At 43.1% G+C, this 14,789-nt stretch overlaps 1 protein-coding gene across 5 annotated transcripts in view; it reads left to right on the top strand.

Moving 5' to 3' along the window:
• ZNF136 (zinc finger protein 136) overlaps positions 1 to 10,896 on the top strand; it is a 43,372-nt gene extending 32,476 nt beyond the window's left edge. For 2 of the 5 annotated variants that reach the window (XM_011994025.1, XM_011994027.1), the window contains 3 exons: positions 7,424 to 7,550; positions 7,754 to 7,814; positions 8,208 to 10,896. In XM_011994025.1, coding sequence (XP_011849415.1) covers positions 7,424 to 7,550; positions 7,754 to 7,814; positions 8,208 to 9,639 — 1,620 coding nt within the window. In that variant the 3' untranslated portion in view covers positions 9,640 to 10,896. Of the gene's footprint in view, positions 1 to 2,503; positions 2,548 to 6,258; positions 7,551 to 7,753; positions 7,815 to 8,207 lie in introns of those variants that run through there. The other 3 variants (XM_011994026.1, XM_011994028.1, XM_011994024.1) reach the window with 3 other exon arrangements.
• Positions 10,897 to 14,789: the final 3,893 nt, after the last annotated feature.

Raw genomic sequence — 14,789 nt, 5'->3', positions numbered from 1 at the left:
AAAAAAAAAAAAAAAAAAAATTCCATTGCAATCATGGATCAGATCAACTTTATAATAAACTTTATAATTTTGTGGTGTTATTTGTTAAATATCGTGAATCAGGCCGGGCGTAGTGACTCACGCCTGTAATCCCAGTACTTTGGGAGGCCGAGGTGGGTGGATCACAAGATCAGGAGATCGAGACCATCCTGGCTAACATGGTGAAACCCTGTCTCTACTAAAAATACAAAAATTAGCCGGGCGTGGTGGCAGGCACCTGTAGTCCCAGCTACTCGGAGGCTAAGGCAGGAGAATGGTGTGAACCTAGGAGGCGGAGCTTGCAGTGAGCTGTGATTGTGCCACTGCACTCCAGCCTGGGTGACAGAGTGAGACTCCGTCTCACACACACACACAAAAATTGTGAATCAATATTCTGTGCATACAATTTTAGGTGTGTTTTTTTCACATAAATTGTCATGCTCATGTAGTCACAGTTTGTATCACAAGAATTACTTCTCATTCACTTATGATACCAAAAGTTAAATCAAGCTTTTAACCTTTTCCCAAAGATCGTAAGGACCATACCTCTTGTCAAAGAAGGTATAAAAAAAAGTCATAAATACGATAGCAAACTATATGTGACTGTGTGGTGTATCAGTAGGAGAGAACTCAAAAGAATTTCTTGTTTTTTCTTTTCTTTTTTTTTTTTGGAGATGGAGTCTCCCTTGTCACCCAGGCTAGAGTACAGTGGCACAATCTGGGCTCACTGCAACCTCTGCTTCCCATGTTCAAGCGATTCTCCTGCCTCAGCCTCCGGGGTAGCTGGGATTACAGGCACAGATCACCATGCCTGGGTAATTTTTGTTTTTTTTATAGAGACGAGATTTCTCCATGTTGGCCAGGGTGGTCTTGAACTCCTGACCTCAAGTGATCTGCCAGCCTTGGCCTCCCAAATTGCTGGGATTACAGGCATGAGCCACCACACCTGGCCCCAAAGAACTTCTTATAGGACTTCTGCTTGCTTTAGGTGTATCGATTGCTATTCAAAGAAGCAAGAAACTTCTCTGGATTGTATACTATGAAGAAGCAAGGTTATTTTTGGCCTTAGTTATTGTGATAGTTCTTACCTAGAAGTAAAAAAGATGGAGTGGTGCTAAATTTATTACCTAAACACTGAAATATTTCTTATGATGAATTAGACATGGCTTCCCATAACATACCTCAGTTGAAATACATAAATTCTAACTATTGATAATTTTTTTTTTTTTTTTTTGGAGACGGAGTCTGGCTTTGTCATCCACGCTGGAGTGCAGTGGCGCAATCTCAGCTCACTGCAAGCTCCGCCTCCTGGGTTCACACCATTCTCCTGCCTTAGCTTCCTGAGTAGCTGGGACTACAGGTGCCTGCCACCACATCTGGCTAATTTTTTGTATTTTTAGTAGAGGCGAGGTTTCACCACGTTAGCCAGGATGGTCTTGATCCCCTGACCTCGTGATCCACCTGCCTCGGCCTCCCAAAGTACTGGGATTACAGGCATGAGCCACAGCGCCCGGTCAACTACTCATAATTTTTAAAAGTCTCCATTATTAGTCAAATTAGGCTAATAGCTCTAGGAAAGTTGTGAGAATATAAACCTAGCAAGGGAGAGAGACATGATCACTGTTCTAATCAAGCCTCTCTTGCTCAGGTGATACGCTCTTGATGCTAATTTTTCAATATGCCTCATATGCCAGAACTGTAGACTCAAAACGTCTAGAATTAAGCACAAATGATGCAGGCACTCAAGGCTCTGATACAGGAACACGAAGTGAATAAATTATTGAAATCCTGGTGCTTATATTTTTGTGAGAAAGGAGAGGGGTTGAAAAAAATGGTAAGACTGGTTTATAAGAAGGAAATAAGCACTTTGAAGGAAAGTAAATGATAGTATGAGATAATACGGAAGCTGAGGGTGTGTGTATATGAGGGTGGCGACATCAGTGAGTGAAGAAATGTCACCATTGGTCATTTATATTTCTACCTCTACTACGTCTTCAGCACTATTCAGGAACTGCTTAAGTGTGGATGTAGATAGTGCATAGCAATATAGACAGTCCTGCCTTTTTGAGGTTAACAATAATGATTCCCCATAAACATATAGGTATGGTTTATCATCATTTTTGCATTGGTTAAAAGTTTTAGTGCAATATGTGATCTTGACTTTGGACATGGGCATCTGGAACCTGGAGGTAGGTGCACCACTGCATAGGGTGTGTGCTAGAACCATGTCAGATCCCTGTTGAGACATCTTACGTGTTCTGCCCCTCAAGCCACAGGGGGCGGAGCCTGAAGTTATATCCAGTTAGGGACGCCAGGATGGCTTCTTACTTATTGACCAATCAGGCGCTTCTCAGAGCCCTGTCTGCCCCCAACCTTACCCCACCCTGTATGATCTTGTGAATTTTCTTTTCTTGCGCTGGCTGCATTACCTTTCTCTTCTGGCTTCTGGCTTCACTGCCTGGCTCTGTGCTCTGCGCTGGCCGTGGCAGCCGGAGGGAGGACCCAGGAGACCCCGGAAGATGGGAAATGGCGAGTATGGGAAATGGCAAGTGTGCAAGGGCCCAGGGTCCAACATGGCTGGAGGGGCCCAGGCCTCTTCGCCGTCAGCATCCGATTTTGTTTCCTCTGAGTTGCTCAAATGTGTGGGAAGCAGGGTGTGAAATCCACTTCCGAGCTCCCCACCCCCAGCCTAACTCTCCTTGATCTGGCAGCAAACTCCTAAATTGTAGGTATAATTTCCGCAGTCCCCAACACCAACCTCTGTTCTTGAATGCACAGTGTTATCAACTATTTGTCTGGTTTATTATTATTATTATTTTTAGATGGAGTCTCACTCTGTCGCCCAGGCTGCAGTGGCGCAATCTCTGCTCACTGCAACCTCCGCCTCCTGAGTTCAAGTGATTTTCTTGCCTCAGCCTCCCCAATAGCTGGGATTACAGGTGCCTGCCACCACGCCCAGCTAATTTTTTTTGTTTTGTTTTGTTTTGTTTTGTTTTTTGGAGACGGAGTCTCACTGAGTCGCCCAGGCTGGAGGGCAGAGGCGCGAGCTCAGCTTACTGCAAGCTCTGCCTCCGGAGTTCTCGCCATTCTCTTGCCTCAGCCTCCAGAGTAGCTGGGACTACAGGCGCCCGCCACTGCGCCTGGCTAATTTTTTTTTGTATTTTTAGTGGAGACGGGGTTTCACCGTGTTAGCCAGGATGGTCTCAATCTCCTGACCTCGCGATCTGCCTGTCTCGGCCTCCCAGAGTGCTGGGATTACAGGCGTGAGCCACCGCGCCCGGCCATTTTTTTGTATTTTTTAGTAGAGATGGGGTCTCACCGTGTTGGCCAGGCTGGTCTCAAACTCCTGACTTTAAGTGGTCCACCCACCTTGGCCTCCCAAAGTGCTGGAATTACAGGTGTGAACCACCACGGCAAGGTATTTGTCCTTCGTTCTCCATTAGAGACAGGTGTCATATTTTAAATTTATCATTTTTACAGAAAGCAGTGGATGACTGTTTTATAAAGATTTCTTTTGTGTTTGTGACCTTTTCGCCTGAGAGGTAAGCAGAGAATAACCACCTGAAACTCCATTGTTGAAAACCTTTGTGTCTCTCCTTTATCTTCCCCAAGTGCAAACCCTTATCAGAATGCCTTGGCGTTTAGGTTCCCCTTTGGAAACTTTGCAGGGTTGATTGTCCTCAGCCTGCCCTCTCTTCTCCTGGTCCTGGGGTTCAGAACTGACTGGGGCTGCCCCAAGAAGGCCATAGCTTCCATGTCTCTTGAAGGGTCTAGTGAGTATCAGTTCATGTGGCCCCTCATGAGCTGGATACCCGCTGGATGCGTTGGGCCTGGAAGCAGTGACATGGTTTACCCTTCCTCTGAAAAGCTCACCCGTTGGGACACTCAGCTTGTTTTTCTCCAGCCCCAGTTTTCATTCTTTGGAGACACGTTTGTGGTCAGCTAATTGGATGGAGATATTGAGGGGAAAGACAGAAAATGATTCTTGCCCTCTGGATTCTTTCAGAGTACTTGAAGCGAGAAAAATGATCCCAAAAGACAAAGAAAACCCACCTCTGCCAGGTTATGCAAGAACTTGAAAAGCAAAATGCACTTAGGCATGGGAGTGGGGGCACAATCCACTGTCTCTGGGAAGGGTCAGTGAGCAGCACCAGGATGGGGGTTGGGGAGATGTCCCATGTGATAGGATGACCTGACTGGGCAGTTAAGTCAGATTTATCTGTGTTCCAGGTCAGCAGTGGCTTTCCCTGCTTTTGTCACATTAAGAAGATTTGTTTACGTACTTCATCATGTAAAATGTATTTTACCATTAAAGCTTGAAAGTTAGGCTAAAATATTTCCAAAGAGATAAGAGGTGGATCTCAGAAAAATAAATATCTACCCTTATATTTGTTAAAAATTTGTATTTAATTTTTTCCCCCCAGAAAAATATGCAGTAAGTTTCTCAGTCTGTTCTTTTTTGTGATTTTGTTGTTGTTTTTGTTTGTTTATTTGTTTGAGACACAGTCTGGCTCCAGGCTGGAGTTCAGTGGCACAATCATGGCTCACTGCAGCCTCCACCTCCCTGGTTGAAGCAGTCCTCCCACCTCAGCCTCCTGAGTAGCTAGGACCATAGGTGCAGACTACACGACTGGCTAATTTTTTGTAGAGATAGGGTTTCACCATGTTGCCCAGGCTGGTCTCAAACTCCTAAGCTCAAGTGATCCTCCTACCTTGGCCTCCCAAAGTACTGGGATTTTAGGCATGAGCCACCGCTCCCAGCCCCTTTTTTGTGATTTCAAATAGAATCCTAGAGTTTAGCCTTGAGAAGGCTACAGAGAGAAAAAGCTCAGCGAAATAGGGAGAATCACTCTTCATTATGGCTTCACATAACTGAATCTATCTATGTATCTATGTATGTATGTATCTATCTATTTTGAGACAGGGTCTTCCTCTTTTGCCCAAGTTGGAGTGCAGTGGCACCCATCATAGCTTGCTGCATTCTCATACTCCTGGGCTCAAGCAGTCCTCTCACCTCAGCCTCCGGAGTAGCTGGGACTACAGGCGTGCACCAGCACTGCTGGCTGATTTTTAAAATTTTTTTGTAGAGACGGAGGTTCTCACTGCATTGCCCAAACTGATCTTGAACTCCTGGGCTCAAACAGTCCTTCTGCCTCAACCTCCCAACATGATGGAATTACAGGTATAATCCAGTTCACCTGGCCACTGAATACATTTTGATGAGAAAATAGGTAGATAAATTGGTGAATTCACCAATTTATTTTTACCAATTTAGTGAAGATTCACGAAGCTGGGTGCAGTGGCTCACGCCTGTAATCCCAGCACTTTGGGAGGCCGAGGCTGGCAGATCACTTGAGGTCAGGAGTTTGAGACCAGCCTGGCCAACATGGTGAAACCCCATCTCTATTTAAAAATACAAAAATTAGGCCGGGTGCAGTGGCTCAAGCCTGTAATTCCAGCACTTTGGGAGGCCGAGACGGGCGGATCATGAGGGCAGGAGATCAAGACCATCCTGGCTAACATGGTGAAACCCCGTCTCTACTAAAAATACAAAAAACTAGCCGGGCGAGGTGGCGGGCGCCTGTAGTCCCAGCTACTCGGGAGGCTGAGGCAGGAGAATGGCAGGAACCCGGGAGGCGGAGCTTGCAGTGAGCTGAGATCCGGCCACTGCACTCCAGCCTGGGCGACAGAGCAAGACTCTATCTCAAAAACAAAACAAAACAAAACAAAACCAAAAAAATTAGCTGAGTGTGGTGGCACATGCCTGTACTCCCACCTCCTCAGGAGGTTGAGGTGGGATAATTGCTTGAACCTGGGAGGCAGAGGTTGCAGTGACCCAAGACCCTGCCACTGCACTCCAGCCTGGGCGACCAAGCAAGACTCCATCAAAAAAAAAAAAAAAAAAAGACACGGGCCTGGTGGCTCACGTCTGTAGTCCCAACACTTTGGGAGTCCAAGGTGGGCGGATCACGAGGTCCGGAGATCGAGACCATCCTGGCTAACATGAAACTCCGTTTCTACTAAAAAATACAAAAAACTAGCTGGGTGTGGTGGTGGGCACCTGTAGTCCCCGCTACTCGGGAAGCTGAGGCAGGAGAATGGCTTGAACTCGGGAGGCGGAGCTTGCAGTGGGCCGAGATTGCACCACTGCACTCCCGCCTGGGCAACTGAGAGCCAGACTCCATCTCAAAAAAAAAAAAAAGATGGTAAAAAATCCTTCATTTAGTACTTAATTATATTTGATCTGCAGGATAGGTATGAGCTTGTGAGTATTCTCTCTTAGTGTAATAACAGAAGATGGGATTAATTTTCCCAGTGACCAATTGTGAGAACACATGTGAAATGCTTCCTAGAGTGTTTCTGGGGGCTCATCAGGTGGGCAGTATGGGTTACTACGCGTGTAACAAAATCTCAAACTCTCGGAAGGTGGGAGACCAGAAATTTTCGTATTTTTTCCATAAAAAGTTTAGGCACTAAGCTACTCTTATATAGGTCATTGGGCTCCTTCCCCAAATCCATTTGCCAGATACCAGGGATGGATGTGATGCAGGACAGGTGTGCCCTAAAGTTGGGGCTTATCCCAGGATGGTTTCTGGCTTTGCCCAGGGAAGAATTCAAGGGCAGGCCAATGGTGTTAGATAGCAGTCCTTTATTTAACAGTACTGGTCTTTGTGGATCAGTGCTAACTCATAGGCAGTACACCCAGAGTCAGCAACATATGGGCTCTTGGCAACTATGTTTATACCCACTTTCAGTTATATGCAAATTAAGGGGTGGGTTATTTAAAACTTTCTAAGGAAGGAGTGATAACTTTCAGGTCATTGCCATGGCATTTGTAAACTGTCATAGCATTGGTGGGAGTGTTTTATGCTAATGAGCAGCGAGAGCCTCTAGAGATCTCCATTCTCGTCATCTGGTTTTGGCCACTTTCTTTACTTTAACCTGCCTGCGCCAGATCCTGTTTTGGTCAGTAGGGTTGTGATCAGAAAACAAGTCCTGTTGGTCTCCTACCTCAGATGAACGTCATCAGGAGTGAGGAGCCTTTTTTTTAAGGGTAAGCAGTCTCAGGACTGCTAGTATAAACTCTTTTCCTCAGTAGGTGGTAGGACTTTGTTATGACAGGTTCTCCAGGTCCACTGTACGAGCAGACATTAGATGTGACTCAGGCAGCATGTATTACTCCTTGGAACCACCACCAAGAAAGGTATCAGACACTGCTATTGCTCTACCCAATAGTTCAATACTAGTATGAGAGTTGCTGTGTGGAAGGAAGTGAGTATGCTGACCAAACAGTGGAGTAAATGTTTGGAGACCCCTGAAACGTGAACTTCTTATGAATTGAGTAAAGTTCCCCAGCCCTGTCTGTCTCACCCATTCTCCTCTCCACATGTGTGGGATGTTTCAGGACTCGGTGGCCTTTGAGGATGTAGATGTGAACTTCACCCAGGAGGAGTGGGCTTTGCTGGATCCTTCCCAGAAGAATCTCTACAGAGATGTGATGTGGGAAACCATGAGGAATCTGGCCTCTATAGGTAAGGATTATATACTTCCATCACTTAGTCAATTAGAGAAGAAGTGTTTCTTGTGCAGTGACGCTGTTCCGTGGTTTGTATCATGGAGGAAGAATACTTGGGGGGCTAAAACAGGCATAGTCACAGGGTAACATGAACCTAGAATCTAATAATTTTTCTATAATTTTGCACTAATTCAGAATATTTCTGGGTCTCTGTTTTAGGGAAAAAATGGAAGGACAAGAACATTAAAGATCACTACAAACACCGAAGGAGAAATCTAAGGTAATCTGTACTCAGAGAAAGCAAATTCCCTTGAAAGTATCTCAGCATGTCATGAAATTTTAAAAACAGGCAAACATAACTGATAAGCCAAGCTTCAAATTGATTTATTTTTAGAATAGTTTCCCCAAATACATATTCTTCAGTGTAAACAGATGTTCAGTTTTTATAAAAACGTTCATTTGGCAAGAGAATTAAGAAAGTCTATTTAGGAGTATCACTGTTTGAGTGATAGTTGTGGCCAAGCCCATTGCAGAGCATTGAATCCATTCATACTCAAATCAGACTTGGCATCAAGTCTACACTTTACCTGATAATATTGAAAATGCAAGTTTAATAGCTATTAATATAAAACGGTTAACAAATCCTTAGTAACGTCCTTCTCATTTTTTACAGAAGTCATATGTTAGAAAGATTCTATCAAAGTAAAGATGGTAGTCAGCGTGGAGGAATTTTTAGCCAGTTTGCAAATCAGAATCTGAGCAAGAAAATTCCTGGAGTGAAACTCTGTGAAAGCTTTGTATATGGAGAAGTCAGCATGGGTCACTCATCCCTTAACAGACACATCAGAGATCACAGTGGACATGAACCAAAGGAGTATCAGGAATATGGAGAGAAGCCAGATACACGTAACCAATGTTGGAAACCCTTCAGTTCTCACCACTCCTTTCGAACACATGAGATAATTCACACTGGAGAGAAACTCTATGATTGTAAGGAATGTGGAAAAACCTTCTTTTCTCTCAAAAGAATTAGAAGACACATTATCACACACAGTGGATATACACCATATAAATGTAAGGTGTGTGGGAAAGCATTTGATTATCCCAGTAGATTTCGAACACATGAAAGAAGTCACACTGGAGAGAAACCCTATGAATGTAAGGAATGTGGAAAAGCCTTCACTTGTATCACAAGTGTTCGAAGACACATGATAAAGCACACGGGAGATGGGCCTTATAAATGTCAGGTATGTGGGAAACCCTTTCATTCTCTGAGTTCATTTCAAGTACATGAAAGAATTCACACTGGAGAGAAGCCCTTTAAATGTAAGCAATGTGGTAAAGCCTTCAGTTGTTCCCCAACCTTAAGAATACATGAAAGAACCCATACTGGAGAGAAACCTTATGAATGCAAGCAGTGTGGGAAGGCCTTCAGTTATCTCCCCTCCCTTCGACTACATGAAAGAATTCACACTGGCGAGAAGCCCTTTGTATGTAAACAATGTGGTAAAGCCTTTAGATCCGCCAGTACTTTTCAAATACATGAAAGGACTCACACTGGAGAAAAACCCTATGAATGTAAGGAATGTGGGGAAGCATTCAGCTGCATCCCCAGTATGCGAAGACACATGATAAAGCATACTGGAGAAGGACCTTACAAATGTAAGGTATGTGGGAAACCCTTTCATTCTCTGAGTCCATTTCGAATACATGAAAGAACTCACACTGGAGAGAAACCCTATGTATGTAAACATTGTGGTAAAGCTTTCGTTTCTTCGACATCAATTCGAATACATGAAAGAACTCATACTGGAGAGAAACCCTATGAGTGTAAGCAATGTGGGAAAGCCTTCAGTTATCTCAACTCCTTTCGAACACATGAAATGATTCACACTGGTGAGAAACCCTTTGAATGTAAGCGATGTGGTAAAGCCTTTAGATCTTCTAGTTCCTTTCGACTACATGAAAGGACTCACACTGGACAGAAACCCTATCATTGTAAGGAATGTGGGAAAGCCTATTCTTGCCGTGCCAGCTTTCAGAGACACATGTTAACACACGCTGAAGATGGACCACCTTATAAATGCATGTGGGAAAGCCTTTAATGCTCTGGGTTCATGTCAGATACATTAAAATACTCACTGAAGAGAAGCCCTATGAATGTAAGTAATGTGGGAAAGCATGAAATTCTGTTGGTGCCTTTTTTAATACATGAAAGAATTCTGGAGAGAAGCCATATAAATGTAAGTAACATGGGAAAGCTTTCAATCATTTTAGTTCCTTTCAAATACAGGAAATAACTCATCACGGAGAAGACCGAACAAATGCTTTTTGGAAGGGAACCTGTATTTGAGAGAAATCCTGTGTAAAGAGTGTAGGAAAGGTTTTATCATCATACAATCCTGTCACACATTGAATGCATAGTGGAGAGAACCCTGGTAAATGTAAAGAGTGTGGGAGAGCCTTTAGTCATTTTAGTTCCACTTGAAGCCATGAAAGAACACACAGAGGAGAGAAAGCTCTTGAATATAAGCAATGTCCAAACGTTTTTAACCAGCCTACATTTTCAACAACATGTAAGAATGCACTCTGGATCAAAACACTATAAATGTGAAAACCACGAGGAAGGTTTTCCATTGTAATATACTTTTAAAGTCATTTGAGGGCTCTGTGGCTTCGTGGATTAAAGTACTTGTCTGGCAAACAGGAGATGCTGGGTTTCAATCCCAGCAGGGCCTCATTAGTTGAGGTATTGAATTTGAACAGGTGTTTCGGCTCTGGCTGGGTGTGGTGGCTCACACCTGTAATCCCAGCACTTTGGGAGGCTGAGGCAGGAGGATCACTTGAGGTCAGGAGTTTGGGATGGAGTTTCAAGTGTGCAAAACATAGCAAGACCTCATCTCAAAAAAAAAAAAAAAAAGTCATTCAAAGACTTATAATATAGCAAAATCCTATAAATGTAAGTACTTCAAAAAGCCTAATGCATAGCAGGTCATGTAGTCTCTAGAAAATACATAATAACCTGATGGAAATGTAGAAGCTATATGTATATTTTGTTAATTAGTGGCTCATATTTAAAATAGTTCTCTATGGATTTCAAATGCTTAATCTCACAAATAAATGTTAAGTTGATATAATCCTGTAAGTAATCTGAAAGCAATAGTGCATGAATTTCATAGGTAGTGTTGTTTTAGGTCAGTAATTAAAATATTTGTCTTTCCATTTTGAAATGTGTTTAATCCAACGATGAATTTAAATGTGTTTCTTATATTCAGGTCTGTTAAATTGTATATGGTTGCTTAATTGTTCTGTGATTGAGGACCACTGAAAAATAAGTCTTAATAAATGTTAGTATGAACCTACTTGCTTCATTTAGCAGGTTCTTGATTCCCTTCCCACATTATATATATTCCATCATATTTATTAGAACAACTCCTTTTTTTTCCTTTTTTCTTCTTTTTTCTTTTTGAGACAGGGTCTCGCTCTGTGCTCTGTTGCCCAAGCTGGAGTACAGTGGTGTGATCTCGGCTCACTGCAACCTCTGCCTTCTGGGTTCAAGTGATTATCCCACCTCAGCCTTCTAAGAAGCTGGGACTACAGGCATGTGCCACCACACCTGGCTAATTTTTTGTGTTTTTAGTAGAGATGGGGTTTCACCATGTTGGCCAGGCTGGTCTTAAACTCCTGACCTCAAGTGATCCACCTGCGTCAGCCTCCTAAAGTGCTGGGATTACATGTGTGAGCCATCACACTTAGCCCATTTTTTTTTTTCTTGGCTCAAAGAATTTTATTTTCGTTCCTATTAAAGAGTTGGCATTCATTCTAAATATGTAAAGTTTATCATAGACTGTAGTCTCGTGAATTATTATTTTAACCTGTTGTTCTTTACTCCTTGTTATTTATTCTGGCTGTTCTTTGTATAATTGATTTTGGGATAAGGAGACAGCTATGATAGGATAATAAAATCTAGAATGGGAGATGCCTTTCATGAATTGTGTCATGTCAATCTGGGTAATGGGAACTAAACTTTTCAGACTTCATTTCTTTCTTTTTTTCTTTCTTTCTTTCTGAAATGGGGTCTCACTCTGTCACCCAGGCTGGAGTGCAATGGCACAATTGTGGCTCACTGTAACCTCAAACTCTTGAGCTCAGATAGTCTTCCAACCTCAGCCTCCCAAATGGCTGGAACTATAGGTATGTGCCACCAAGCCCAGCTAATGTTTTTGTTTTTGGTTTTTAATCTTTTTTAAGTAGAGATGGTGTCTTGCTGTGTTGCCCAGACTGGTCTCAAACTCCTGGCCTCAAGTCACCCTCTAGCCTCAGCTTCTTAAAGCACTAGGATTACAGGCATAAGCCACTGTGCCTGGCCCAGAATTTCTTTCTTTTATGGTTACATGTAGAGTGCATCAAAGCCTAAATTCCCGGAAGGTTAGATTGCAGAATTGAAGAAGGCATTAGTCAGATTTTGGAGGCATCATACGGAGAGACAGATTCATATGGGCTGTTTGGACATGGTCATCTAGCCCATTTTCCTGATTCTTTGCCCTGCCAATCAAGAGTATCCTCAGCCGGATGTGGTGGCTCACACCTGTAATTCTAGCACTTTGGGAGGCCAAAGCGGGCGGATCACCTGAGATCAGGAGTTTGAGACTAGCGTGGTCAACATGGTGAAACCCTGTCTCTACTAAAAATACAAAAATAGCTGGGTGTGGTATCGCATGCTTATAGTCCCAGCTGAGGCAGAAGAATTGCTTGAGCCGGGGAGGTGAAGGTTGCAGTGAGCCAAGATCACGCCACTGCACTCCAACCTGGGTGACAAGAGTACAGAATGAGACCCTGTCTCAAAAAAAAAAAAAAAAAGTATTCTCTAATCCACCACCAGCCACTTCACCTCCATGTTCTCAAAGTTATAGATTTCCATAGACGTTCTTACAAGCTTCATATCCAAGATTCAGCTGCCATTTGGATATCCCTGAAAGCCCTAATGTATCTGCCAGGTAATCAGTTTATATTGTCATTGTTGGGAATAGTCTGATGATCTGACTTGGTTCCTGTACGGTCCAGTTTGTACATAAACATTTTTGTCCATAGGGATAGTGAGTGTTACTGATGCAGGTTGAGATCTACAATGGCACTATCCAAAAACAAAACCAAAAACCCTACATGAAGCTTGTTCCTCTGCCGCATTATGCAGAGATGGGTCTCACCCCATTCTTTCATGTGAGAATAAGCACCTTATTCATTACAGAAACATTGTGGGTGTGTCCTGTTATAGCTGAATGTAGTCCCTCAGTTTATTTTGAATTATGTTTGATTATATGTGATTACAAACAATATATATGTCTTCCTCAAACGAAAGTTCTCACACATTTCTTAGAAATATTAACAGTGTGCAAACAACTTGCTTACTGTCTAGTGAGTTTTGTATTTATTGAGAATATATATTAAAATACCCATTCCAATCATGGATCATATAAACTTTATAATTAAGCTCTTTGTCCAACATTGTGAGTCAACATTACTGTGAGCTTACAACTTCAGGCCTCTTTTTTCTCATAAATTTTAGTTTTCATGCTTATTTGATTACAACTTTTATGATGATAGTAGTTTTTCATATGCATAATACCAAAAGTCAAATCATGTTGTGAGTGATTTCTTTCCAACGACTATCAGGAACGTACCTGTTGTCAAACAGGATGTAATAAATTGTGGTAATACTACCACAGGCCGGGCACGGTGGCTCACACCTGTAATACCAGCATTTTGGGCGGCCGATGCAGGCAGATCACTTGAGACCAGGAATTGGAGACCAGCCTGGACAACATAGCAACAACCTGTCTCTACTAAAAATACAAAAATTAGCCTGGTGTGGTGGCGCACATCTGTAATCCCAGCTACTTGGGAGTGGAGGTTGCAGTGAGCCCAGCGCACCACTGTACTCCAGCCTGGGCAACAGAGTGAGACTGTCTCAAAAAAAAAAAAAAAAAAAAAAAATACCACCACAAAACAGTAATGACTGTGAGGTGTATCAATAAGAGGGTAGTTAAAAGAATTTATTGCAGAATTTATGCTGCTTTTAGGTTGTTTGACTCCTACTTAAGGAAGCAAAAAATTTCTCTGATGGAGTGAAGAGGTGAACTTAATTCTACCCTGGGTAATTTTTTTTTTTGAGACAGAGTCTCACTCTGTCACCCAGGCTGGAGTGCAGTGGCGCGATCTCGGCTCACTGCAACCTCCACTTCCCCAGTTCAAGTGATTCTCCTGCCGCAGCCTCCAGTGACAGGACAAGACTTTGTCTCAAAAAAACCCCAAAAAACCGCAACAAAAAAACCTTTCAGAATACTTCCTGAAGGATTTGCCAGAGCCTGTTTTACAGCTAACTCTTTTTCTGGAGGTGGAGGGGACATGGTCTTGCTCTGGAGTAGCTTGGATTACAGGTATGTGCCACCACACCTGGCTAATTTTTGTATTTTGGGTCAAGATGGGTTTTGCCATGTTGGCCAGGCTGGTCTCAAACTCCTAGGGTGAAGTGATCGGCCCACCTCGGCCTTCCAAAGTGCTGGGATTACAGGAGTGAGCCACAGCACCCAGCTGAATATACATTTTTCTAAGGAAGATAAACAACTGAGCAAGGGGACCTGAAAAGATGCTGGACATCATTAAGTAAATGCTAAACAAAAAGGCAGTGAAATGCCACTTCAAACCCACTAGGATGGGTAGAATGAAAAAGACAGATAACACATGTCAAGGATATGGAGAATTTGGAACCCTCATACACTGCTGGTGAGAATGGAAAATAGAGCAGCCACTTTGTTTTTTTGTTTGTGGTTTTTAATGTTTTCTTTTTTAAGAGATGGGGTTTTGCTCTGTAGCCCAGGCTGTCATGGCTCACTGCACTCTCAAACTTCTGGATTCAAGCAGTCCTCCCATCTCAGCCACCCGAGTAGCTGAGAACACAGGTGTGTACCACCATGCCCAATTAATTTTTTTTTTTTTTTTCAGAGATGGGGTTTTGCTCTTTTGTCAGGGCTGGTCATGAACTTCTGGGCTCAAGCTATCCTCCTGCCTTGGCCTCCCAAAATGCTGGGATTATAGGCATGAGCCACCGTGCCCTGCCAGGAGTTTCTTTTTTGAGGTAATGAAAATGTTCTAGGCCAGGTACGGTGGCTCATGCCTGTAATCCCAGCACTTTGGGAGACTGAGGCAGGCAACTCACTTGAGGTCAGGAGTTCAAGACCAGCCTGGTCAACATGGT

The sequence above is a fragment of the Mandrillus leucophaeus genome, unplaced genomic scaffold, assembly GCF_000951045.1.
Source record: "Mandrillus leucophaeus isolate KB7577 unplaced genomic scaffold, Mleu.le_1.0 Scaffold440, whole genome shotgun sequence".
Lineage (NCBI taxonomy): Eukaryota > Metazoa > Chordata > Mammalia > Primates > Cercopithecidae > Mandrillus > Mandrillus leucophaeus.
The sequence above is the reverse complement of the archived record's forward strand: the minus strand, read 5'-3'. Positions and strand labels throughout refer to the sequence as shown.